Source organism: Heteronotia binoei, chromosome 12, assembly GCF_032191835.1.
Source record: "Heteronotia binoei isolate CCM8104 ecotype False Entrance Well chromosome 12, APGP_CSIRO_Hbin_v1, whole genome shotgun sequence".
In the NCBI taxonomy this organism is placed as follows: Eukaryota; Metazoa; Chordata; class Lepidosauria; order Squamata; family Gekkonidae; genus Heteronotia; species Heteronotia binoei.
The window spans coordinates 28,968,237-28,980,361 of record NC_083234.1 but is presented as its reverse complement, the minus strand read 5'-3'; the positions used below and the strand labels follow the sequence as shown (position 1 = coordinate 28,980,361).

At 43.8% G+C, this 12,125-nt stretch overlaps 1 protein-coding gene across 2 annotated transcripts in view; it reads right to left on the bottom strand.

Moving 5' to 3' along the window:
- The window catches only part of SLC37A2 (solute carrier family 37 member 2), a 55,031-nt gene that overhangs the window by 28,636 nt on the left and 14,270 nt on the right, over positions 1–12,125 (bottom strand). For both annotated transcript variants that reach the window (XM_060250589.1, XM_060250588.1), the window contains exons 2-6: positions 10,729–10,810; positions 10,302–10,389; positions 6,841–6,919; positions 4,950–5,085; positions 488–564 (exon numbers count right to left, since the gene is read on the bottom strand). In XM_060250589.1, coding sequence (XP_060106572.1) covers positions 488–564; positions 4,950–5,085; positions 6,841–6,919; positions 10,302–10,389; positions 10,729–10,810 — 462 coding nt within the window. The remainder of the gene's footprint in view (positions 1–487; positions 565–4,949; positions 5,086–6,840; positions 6,920–10,301; positions 10,390–10,728; positions 10,811–12,125) is intronic.

The window sequence follows — 12,125 nt, the reverse complement described above, 5'->3', positions numbered from 1 at the left end:
CTCTGTATTCTTGGTGCTTGGGGGGGGGGGGCAACAGTAGGAGGGCTTCTAGTGTCCTGGCCCCACTGATGGACCTCCTGATGCACCTGGGTTTTTTTGGCCACTGTGTAACACAGAGTGTTGGACTGGATGGGCCACTGGCCTGATCCAACATGGGTTCTCTTACGTTCTTCTTATGATTATTGTATTAATAACCAATGCACAAATTGCTTTTCATCATCTGCTTCTTCTTAGTTTCTGCTTGATATGCAATGATTCTCCCCCCCACCCCTGCTGATGTACTTTTCATCTTCCCCCCTCCAGTCCTCAGATTTCTAGCTATGGATCTGGTGGCACCTTATAATGAATCAGAGCATTGGCCCACTTTTGCCTATGGCTAGGCTTCCTGTCTCAGCAAGGGAATCAATCAGGCTCTTCCTCCAGAGAGGAGGATGAAGCAACCGATGCTTGAGAAACGCAGTCGGCCAGACAAGCAAAACAGACTTACTTCCCTTTTCCAAACCAGTTTCCAACACATGTCACAACGGATGGCCAGCCGGTTGTTTGCACCAGACCATTGCAGACCTAGCAGAGGGGAAGAGCAAGAAAAGACAGCAGGCTGTTAGGCTCCAGTGCTATATGATGTCACACTGCCTTTCAGACCTGTTTTATCTCGGCGGCAGGACAAGCTCTCTCCCCCCACACACTCCTTTCACTAACAGGCTGCCACTAGGCCCCCAATTGTTATCCCCACCCCTCCCCAAAAGGGAACAGCAAAGTGCTCTAAATCACATCCAGGCTACATGCATTTGAATCAGTTTCAAAACTCTCACCAAGGATTTTCATTTAGAACGCTGAGAATTCTGTTGCGGAACTTCTCATCCCCTCCCAGAATGACTCATTTTAAAAATTTTCTGTTTAATATAGTTTTCTATCACCCTGCCTTTAAAGAGTTCAGGATATTGTAAGTGACCATGGTGACAACCCCTATGAGATAAACCAGGGGGTGTGACCAGGGTTGGTCCACAATCACCCAGGGCTAAGAAGGGTTAGACTTCGAGGTCTCAGTCTAACTTTCAATCTGTTGAGGTTCCCAGGATGCCATGTGTGGGAGCCATCAAACTTTAGCTGTATTTGAAATGAACTGGGGAGGTATTCATTTCATTATTACTTAGAAGTATTCAATCTGGCTCACTTTTGGCACCATCCTCTGTATCTTGGGGTCAAGATGGAGGGGGTGCCCAGCCACTACACTGCATTGAGTACAGAATGAGCAGCTGCAACTCTGCCTCTTGCACAGCTTTCTGGAATCCCATTCTAAGTGGGCCTTGCTTACTGGCCACCAACATCCCAAACAAATCTACACATGTGCACGCAAAGGCTTCCCATCACTCATTGTTTATTAACCAATCAGGCAAGCCCTGTTTTCTGCACCAAGGCAATTTTAGCCTATTTGCATGACGCAAGGGATTCTGCATTATTCATCAAGCTCCAGATTTCCTCATGAGGAAAATTTGGGTTAATGAACCTGACCTACTTCCCAAAGCCAGTTTGGAAACAAGAAAGTGTGGGAGGGAGGATAAGCATGACTTTCCATCAAAGCAGTTTCAGGTGGGGAAAGCAGACGGGACAAACAAGGAGGTTCTTTACACAACCAGCAACAAAAACTGCAACACAACACAGTGGCTGTGATGGGAGATTGAAGCAGAGAAGAAATCCTAGATGGAGGAAACCCAGAGACACATTTCTGTTCGGGGCTGGTGAAGATGGTACTGATGACTGACCACAGTTACTTGAGCTCACCCCATGTCATGCAGCAACTTTGGGAAAGTTCCTAGAAACCCCATGGACACTCTTTTGAGTTCCATAATGACAATGAAAGAAATGCTCAAAACGCTATAATCATATTGGCCTTGCAACTGATTGAGGGATACAGGAAGAATGCCAAGGACTCATCCATGTTCTCCTGGACTCATCCACGTTTGGCTGGATACTGTGCTACTTGCTCTATAGCAATCATTCACAACTGGATTTTCCTGTACAGACTAAACTATCCCTTTGGAAATGACTGCTCTAGTGCCAATATCCAAAGATATGTGAGTGCAGCACTATAATGCGCATTCTTTGGTCACAGTTCAGCTATCTCTACCAGTGAAGGGATATAAATCTATTAAAATAAATAAAATAAATATATTAAAAAATAAAGAGCCCACCTCCCCGGGCCTTTTTAATCCCAGCCTCAGAAGACTTTGTGATTCCTGGGAATTTCCAAAAGTGAGGATTGTTCCAGCCTCACTTCCTGATAAGGATCTGCTGCGGGATTCATGTTCAAAGCCAGCAAGGTCAAACCCACGCCTTTGCAACAAAACAATATTAAACTTGAGAACTCATTATGGGATGACTCACTGGAGTTATCCAAGGACACATGTTGTAGTAGGAGCTTGGTGAAAATACAAGCATTTGACAAAGGACTGACAAGATTATTTGCCAGGGTTGCATGGTTCAATTAGTGTTATTAGTTGGTTAATCAACCAAATCCTTAATAAATTAATCCATGGGGGCAAATTTTAATTGGGAAGGTGTAAACAAAAAAATTCTTTACATTTTGAAGCTGTTTTGGTGTCTAGCTCTGAAAACCATTAAAAAATAGGCGCTAAGCTGTCACCAACTAAATAACCCTAACAGGGCAATCCTAAAAACACTTTCCTGGGAGTAACACCCATTAAACAAAACAGGACTTACTTCTGAGTAAGTATGCTTAGCAAACTTATAACTGCTTTCTAAACTGATTAACATGAGTTTTAACTAGGGCTTTTTTTGTGGCAGAAACTTCTTTGTATATTAGGTCACACACCCCGATGTAGCCAATCCTCCAAGAGCTTACAGGGCTCTTAGTACAGGAGTGTGTGGCCTAATATGCAAAGGAGTTCCTGCTACAAAAAAAGCCCTATTTTTAACCAGTTAATTGATTAACATTGCAATCCTATACAGAGTTGCATGTGTGCATAAAGTGCTCTCAAGTTGCAGCTGACTTATGGTGACCCCAGCAAGGGGCTTTCAAGGAAAGTGAGAAGCAGAGATGGTTTGCCATTGACTTCCTCTGCAAAGCTTTCCTTGGTGGTCTCCCTTCCAGGTACTGACCCTGGTTAGCTTCTGAGATCTGATAAGATAAGACCACCTTTCCTCCTCCTATGAATGAATGACCTTCAAAACATCCATCTTAGTACAGAGCTAGTCCAGACTAAATCCATTGCTAAATTTAGATTGGAGTAGATTTGCATGGGATTGCTCTGCCAGGTCTAAGCTGTGCCTGTTGTGGGTTATTACTTGGATGCTAAGGGGGAAATAAACTGAAGCTGAATCCAGACAAGACAGAGGTGGTGCTGGTCACAGAACAATGGGGAAAGGATAGGCTACGAGAAGCTAGAAAGGGCTTACCCTACAGCTAGAGCTAAAATATTGGAAACAGTTGCATGTGCGTGTATTTAAGATGTTAAAATTATATTTTAAAATGTTGCAAATTCCATGAACCTTGAGAACTGAATCTAATCTTATGAGGGAAAAAAGGAGAAAACATTCAAATGGGAAAAGGCCTAGATCAAACAGAACCCATCTGCTTACTCAAAAACAGCGCAGTACTTTAAGCAGGATATCACTGAATCACAGATGGTTATAAGCTTGTGACTTTGGCACTCAGACCAAAAACAGAAGCATCCTATCCAATAATTCCTGCCTCACACTCAATAACCTCTCATTTGACAGAGATGTCTCATCTAGACAGACACAGCTAGGCTGGAAACGTTTACTGCACCCTTCTCTATTCCAGTGGCTAATTATATCTGGCTGCCGTTTGCCCAGCCTCACTGTGCATGTGACCACTAACATCAGAAATGGGTTTTCCCATTGGAAGGCAAATGGCTCAGGAAAATAATTTCCATATTTATTTCATTTATTCATTCATTTTATTGGATTTATAGCCTGCTCTCTCCTGCACAGCAGGGCTCAGGGTGGGTAACAATAAAAACAGTGATTATAACAATGATTATAAGTTAGCTATTAAAAACAATTTCCAGCATATTGTTAATATCAAGTAGTTAATACCTTTTGTCCAAGGGACAAATATCCCTCGTGCGTGACAGCAGATAATAAGTTGGTATTAAAGACAAAGCAGGTGGCCAAGGGAAGGCAAGGGTAGCCCTGTCATAGCCTCAGTCACAGGCCTGGTGGAACATTTCAGTTTTGCAGAATTTGGGGGACTGCATCATACGGCTTGTCTCACAAGATAACAGCACAAACCAATGACAAAGGAAAGTCAGAGGAGGGGAACTTGGTGTCTGGATCCCAAACAAAGGCTGTTCAGAAACAATAGCCTAGTTTCAAACACTTCTGTATTAGGAAGATGGTATTCTATTGATATGGGATTTGGTATGGTATGGTACAGTCCAACCTTGGAAGCTATACAGATCTGGGAAGCTATTCAGGATTGGTACTTGAATGGGAGACCATCAAGGAAGACTGCAGAGGAAGGCACTGACGAAACACCTCTGCCTCTCACTTGTCTTGAAAGCTACTTGCTGAGAGTTAATGGCACACACTTGTCTAAATGTCACACTTGCCTAGATGGCACATACTCATTCACTTGCCTTTTTGAGACTTGATGGCACACATGTGCATATTCTATCATCAGCATAAATCACTGTAAACGGCTGTTTATGGAAAACGTTAAGTCCCTGCCCTGGGCACTGTATGAACGAGGAAACTGAGGCACAAGGTTAGAGATGTGACTCGTGTACCAGTCTTATACTGGAGTCAGAATCTTGAGCTCCAATCTGTGTTATTTTAAGAGTTGAATGACCTAGAGTTGTCCAGTAACCATTCCCTCCCTAGCTAATGGACAATGAGACTCATAAGATGATTCTCACAAGAATTCCCCTTGTGTGCATGAATCACCATGCAATGAATTTCCATACCTGTATGATCACAAAGTACCAAAGGTAATGGATTTGCCAGTAGTATCCCAGTCCAAATAAGGCAGTGAATAATCCACTCAGCAGCATCCCTCCAGAGAGATAGTAGCGCAAGGGGAGGCGTTCGCCGAAAATCCCACTGCACGAGAGGGAGGAGAAGCAGCATTAAACTTAATAGCTTGTTCTCAAAGGTCAGCTTTAAAACAGAACAAATGCAATAGGCAACAATGGGTTCCAATGTCATTCAGAGCTACCAAATCCAGGATGGAAAATTCCTGATGATTTGGGGGTGAAGCCTGAGATGGTGGGGTTTGGGGAAGGGAGGGACCTCACCATCTGGTTAACCAAAAATAGCATGAAGATGGAGTTTGTTCTGCCTGCCCTAAACCTTCTACCAAAAACTTCTTTTGCATAATGGATCTGGCAATTCTTCCACAACAGATTTTGTGGGTTTTGTTAACTGTTGGGATGGGCAAACTGATCTGTAGGTCCCTGAAGCTCTCCATCCATAAATCTCATCCAGCCATCTCTCTAGCATCTGAGATTTCAGTACATACGGTAATTCACCAATTATTCCCCTCCCCCAAATATCTTTACAGTCATGAAAGCTAGACACTTGTCAGACACTTTCCCAAACTGAGATTTCAGAGGCTGAAGTCTCTGCTAAACTGTTAGATTTTTACTTCTTTGTTTTCCTGCACACACACTGCCTTGGACATAACCCAGTGGGGATGATTAATAACTACTTAGGTAAGAAAAGAACCTGATATGGGCTTCCTTTAGCCTTAGCAAATAGAATCCATCATTTAAGCAACAACCTTGCTGACATCTCAAGCCCTTCATTAGCAGATTTCTTATCCGACTGCTGTTATGTAACTGCAGTTATGGAGTATCTTTGCAGTGTTCTCTGAAAGATTTATAAGCTACTTGATTGCCTTCCAGTGGGGCTACCTCCTGATACAATCTGTCAAGATAATCAGGCCTGATGGATTTTGTTCTAAAAGCAACTCTGGGATTATTTGATGTTTTTCACTATTGCCCGCCAAGCGCTGAGATGCTCTGTGATAAATGGCAGCGCTGGTCAATCATGCTTGAGACGATGAGTGAAGGGAAACCAAGTCAAATGGTGAACATCATGGAAAGAGACAATGTACCATCTCACTACTGTCTGTCTTGGCCTAGCCTTCTGACTCTTAAGGAGGCCAAGAACACATAATCATCAAGAGTCTCTCAGTGTTGTCTGTTCACAGCCTCCAAACACAAAGATCCCATTTTAAACATCATAACTCACCTATCTCCCACTATTTTATTCCCAATTTTATAATTTTGTAGAATGTGCAAAACCACATTGTATAGGCGGACACTTATTATGAAGTTATCAGTTTGCGGCTTCAATGTCTACAACAGGTCTTAGGCAGGTTTCTGTATATTGAATTACTATACTGTGTTCATTTCATGTTGTATTTTTTTCTTTCACTGTTCTTTGTAATCCAATTTTTCTTGCACTGTTTGTCATGTTATTATACTGGTCTTTGATGCATTATTTTCTAATTTCATCTCAAGATCACCATCACTACAGGATGCAGAAGTGAATTAGATACCAGCACCTTAATGTGTACTGCAGTTGTCAACACCCATCCTGAGCCCTTGTGTTTAACAATGTGCAGAGCATTGACTTACTCCTGCATCACAACTGAGTCCAAGGAACCAAAGGCAGTCATCTTTTATCTTCAGAACCTCACTTTACTCAGCATGGGGAGTCACATGAGTGAACACAGAAGGCTGCCTGATATAGTGTCAGCCCTACAGACATACAACAGAAGATCCTTAATCCATAAAAACCCAACAGGAGACAGACTGACATGGTTTTCATTCCTACAGTTTAAGTATATACCTGATATACATTCCAATAGCATAGGCAACCAGGAAGGCATTATCCAGGGCTCCAAAGAGTTCCTTATAGTTGTCCTGATCTAGAAAAAACAGAGAGAACCGTACAGGTAATTGTCATGATCCTAGGTCTCATGAGGCCTACAGGCTCCAGAGAAGCCTGTGGAGGAGTGGTTAGTGGGTTTACATCTCCCAGGACCCTTCTGCCCCTTTGATTGGGTGAAAGCAGTTTTGGAGGGGAAACTTGCCCAGAGGGGTGGGGGAACCTGGAAGGAAAGCATAAAAAGGGTTGTTCTCTCTGGAAAGGTAGTTGCATCAGGGTTTTTATTTCTTTACATCAACCTTTATTGTTTCTTTATTCACTGTTGCACTAAAAAGTTTTACAACGCATTTGTTGTTTTTGAATGCTTAAAATAAGCCTGCTGTTATTGTTAAACTGCCTGGGTCCTCACGTTTCTTCAGTCACAATTAAAAAGTGCTTGCTAATAAGAAAGATACGGGGGTTTGGTGGGTGCCCCCATACAGACCCTTGCCAGAGTGGCGGCAGCCAGTAGAGGCCCTCCCTGGTCCCTTGCTATGTGACAGTGATGCTCAGGGTACAGGAAACATGCCATGGAACAGCAAGAATATCATATTTTCACAGGCATGTGTATTAAAGCAAGTGGCTTTTCATATGAACATATGAAGCTGCCTTACACTGTCTGAATCAAACCATTGATCCATCACAGTCAGTATTGTTTATACAGACTAGCAGTAGCTCTCCGGGGTCTCAGGCTCTCCAGGATCTTTCACAGCACCTACTACCTGAGGTTTTTAACTGCAGATGCAGAGGACTGAGCCTGGGACCTTCTGCATGCCAAGAAGATGCTCTACCACTACACCACAGCCCCTCCCCTAAGAAGAACAGATCTTGGGAACTGTCCCTGACAAGTCATCGGTCACAGCCACTACCAGTTCTGGCATCTGATATTGCACTTTTTAAAATTTCATGTTTTTCTATTTTTCCACAACAACCTGACCTCTGAGGAGCTTCTGCACCTCGCTCTTCCACCTGCATTCCAAAGTGTTATTGCCCTCACAGGGTGTGTATTTTGAAAGACTATTTCTATTCTTAATGTTTCTCTTTTGAAAAATACAAATATCAGATCCTATCTGACAGGGTGGTTGTGATGAGGATCAATATGGTCGCTTGGATCCCAACGGACCACTGGTGGAGGAATCGCCTCCTTGCTGAGCCCCAAAGCACTCTCCAGAATGCTGCTCTTGGGGGAAGAGAGGCCCCAGGAACAGCACAGAAGGGAACTGGTGGTACACAGCAGCAGCAGAAGAAGAAGATATTGGATTTATATCCCGCCCTCCACTCCGAAGAGTCTCAGAGCGGCTCACAATCTCCTTTACCTTCCTCCCCCACAACAGACACCCTGTGAGGTGGGTGGGGCTGGAGAGGGCTCTCACAGCAGCTGCCCTTTCAAGGACAACCTCTGCCAGAGCTATGGCTGACCCAAGGCCATGCTAGCAGGTGCAAGTGGAGGAGTGGGGAATCAAACCCGGTTCTCCCAGATAAGAGTCCGCACACTTAACCACTACACCAAACTGGCTCTCCAGAGCAGCAGAGGGGGACTGGCGGTGAAAACAGTTCCCCCCTCTTCTGTTAGCGGAAATATAAGGCGGGATCCAATTCAAAGTCCACAGGGCACATCTGAATGCCAATAAAGTGGTGTGTGAATGATAATTAGTTGTGTTTAATGGCTTCCAAACAACTAAGGCCTAAGCACAAGCAGGAGCAAGTCACTGGCCAATCTGCTAATGAGGCTCACAGCCACACTGCAAACATCTCAGGGCACGATAAGGAAGGCTGTTAATCACGTCAGAACAAAGCCTTGACCTGCAAGGCATTCGATTTTTGCTATTAAATGCGAATTAACTGAGACCAAAGACCTTATTAACAACTTCTAGGAAGAGGCCCACAGCGCCTTGAGTTCATGGAAAGTGGGTGGGCCGAAGTTATAGGAGCCCACTTGCAACCTTTCACATGGGAGCAATGATAGATTGAGGAAGAATGTGCTGTTGAGTTGCAACCAACTCACGTCAACCCTATTCCATGGGGCATCCAAGGTAACAGATGAGCAGAGGTGGTTTGCCATTGCCTTCCTCTGCATAGCAACCCCGATCTTCCTTGGTGGTCTCTCATCCACAGATCCTGCTTAAGCTTGCACGCTCTAAACAAGATAGATCCACTCTAAACAAGTTCCAAGTTAAACTGGGCTATCTTTAAACACAGGTTAAAAGCCCTGTGAAAAAGACTGGAATTAGCATTTCATCAGACCAAATGCTCCAAACTGAGGGAACCGTCAGACAGACAGTATTTTGTCTTTCTCACACAGACCTGTATCAATTCACAATGCAAATTTGGACGACTAGCCCACAAAATGTAGCACGATATTTTTATTGTGTTCCCGAGCACTGGGAATTTTGGAAATGCCAGTCAGTAAAACTTATGAAGGACAACAAAGACTAACTATGCATGCATGCGGTTAAAACCACATATTCCACCTGTCCTGATCATTGTGGTTCAGTGGCAGAGCATCTGCTTCATATAAGAAAGGTTCCAGGTTCATACCCAGGCATCTCCAGTTCAAAGGATCAGGAGATCAGTGATATGAAAGACCTCTTCCTGGAGCCCTGGAGAGCTGCTGCCAACCACAGTAAACAACACTCGCCTTGATAGACTAGTGATCTGACAGTTGCCTAGTCTTCAGATGGTCTGTGGCTCAGTGGTAGAGCATCTTTTTAGCTTGCAGAATGTCCCTGGGTCCAATCCCAGGCATCATTAAAAGAATCAGGTGGTAGGTAATGTGAAAGACCTCTGCCTGAGACCTGGAGAGCTGCTGACAGTCAGAGCCCACAAATACTTCATGGGAAGTGTGGGGGTGGAGAGGCAAGGAAATTGTGCTCCATGGGCAGAAACCCTTGCACTCACAACAACATCTGGTCTTGAGCCAACCCATTAATTACAAACAACAACAACACAAGAAGTCAGGACAGACATGATTACAGAAAGAAAAACTGCCATGGCTTTTTTAATGCACACCAATAAATTGCAGCAAGCATTCAAGCAAACTGCAAAGTTCAAATAGCCCAAGGAACTATCCAAGCTGAACAGCTCCAGTGGTGCAGAGGCCATTTGGCTCAGATCCAGCCTTTGCCAAAACGGGCATCAGCTCACCCATTGCCTCCCATGGTGATGTGAGTGGAGGCAACTGCTGAGCTGACACCAATCACTGTTGCTGCTGAAGATCATGAGCCAAGTACTCATGCAGCTTCTAGTATTGGGCTCTGCTGGTTCCTGGCTGTGGCTACCTCCTGGACAGCAGTCCACCAGGACCTTTCCCGTCAATAGCCAATCCATCCCTCCATCCCAAAAGATGGTCTGCAGCAGCACACAATGTGAGAAAAGAGACTTACCAAAAGGCTTCCAGTCACACCATGTGGTACTGTTTGAATCATTGTGTGGATTGGCTCCTTTCAAGGAGCAGTTATAATGCAGTTGACTCTGGCAAAAGAAGAGAGAGAAAGAGGGCTGCATTCAGTGGCAGGTGGGGGAGGTGAAGGGAGGAAGGCTTTTCAGACAACTCTTCCTGTTTGCTTCCTGGACCCTTCCTAAGCTTGTATCACATCCCTGCAAAGTAGGTGGTTGTGGTGGAGGATGTAAAGCACAGCATGTGGCTGGGAGCAGAGCTGAACCTCTCCCTCAACCTCATGGAAGTGGATGGACCAAGTTTCTTTGGTGAGGAGAAGACCCTCCAACAAGCCCTGGGCCTTGGCAGCTGTCCTATTGTGCTATGCTTTGACACCAGCCTCAGCCACCCTTTCCCCATCTCATGCTATGTACCTTTACAATGCTGATCGGTTTCCGTGAGAGATGGTAGCTGGTATAGCACAGGAATGTCAGTAGGAGAATTAGTCCTCGATACCTAGAAAAAGGAAGGACAGAGCACACATGAACGACTCTATGGCACAGTATAGGTAGGAAACCCTGAGCACCAAACAGTCTTTCTGAAGGCAGTGAGTTTGAGTCTTACAGCGTCCAGACTTTCAACCATTGCTACGATGTAGAACAACTTTGTCAAATGACATACCTGGTCTACATCTTTTATTTTTCACTACTAGAAATGGAAAACTCAAGAACTAACAAGCTGTTGGTTGTGTTGTGTTTAGAATCAACATGATTCAGTTTATTGCTAACAATTTTTTTTTAGGTTTCCGCACCAGTAATACCTTACAATGTTGCATGTATAGGCACCGTGAGCTAAACATAATACCTTCACTTCCTGTCTTGCATTGACCACCATGAATTTTACTAATTTAAGTAAATTCCAGTTTCTTAGATAAGAGAGCCAGTGTGGTGTAGTGGCTGGAGTAGGATGTGGGAAACCCAAGTTCAAATCCCCACTCTGCCACAGAAACTTCCTGGGCAACCTTGGGCCAGTTGCATACTCTCAGCCTAACCCTACCTCAAAGGGTTGTTGTGAGAATAAAACTGAGAGAACTATGTAAGCCACTTTGGGACATAAATAAAGTAAAATAAATAAAAGAAAATAGAAAAAGAAAAGGGAGTGAATTTTGAAAATCTTTCTTAAAATCAGTGTGACCTAGGCACCATGTTTCTCTCCAGCAGAAAGAACAAACCACAAAGAAATTACTTTGGTTCTGTTACAAATTCAGCAACTGGTAAGCAGTGCTCACTTTTTAATTCAAGCCGCATGCTTCATAACTGGTGTTGTGCATCTGTTCCTACATTGCAAGATGCTAAGGGCCCACTCTTGCTGATAAAAAAATGTGATCTCCAGCAATTGAAAAGCTACAGTCTGGTTGGGAAACTGATTTTGGTTGTGAATTAGAGAATGACAGTGGGAAATTGTACTCCGTTTCCATGAATCTGATTTATGCCAGAATTAGCATTTGAAGTTCTAACTGGGTGATGTCTTGTCCCCATGAAAGCACACAGATGTTTAACAACTGTGAGAAAGGCTGTCATAAAACCAGAAACCTTCATGCACATGTGGTGATTGTGTTCAATTACTAATGCTTTATGCAGGAAAACATTTGAGGTTATAGCTAACATATAGGACAACTCATTCATATGGAGCCCAATATAACACTAACTTTTGACAAAAGGAAAAACAGAAAGATTTAACTTTTGGATATAAGTCAAGACAAATACTTGACAAATCTGTGCCTTGTTTTGGGTTCCTCTTTGGTTATGGAAATACTTCGGTCTGCTGGAAG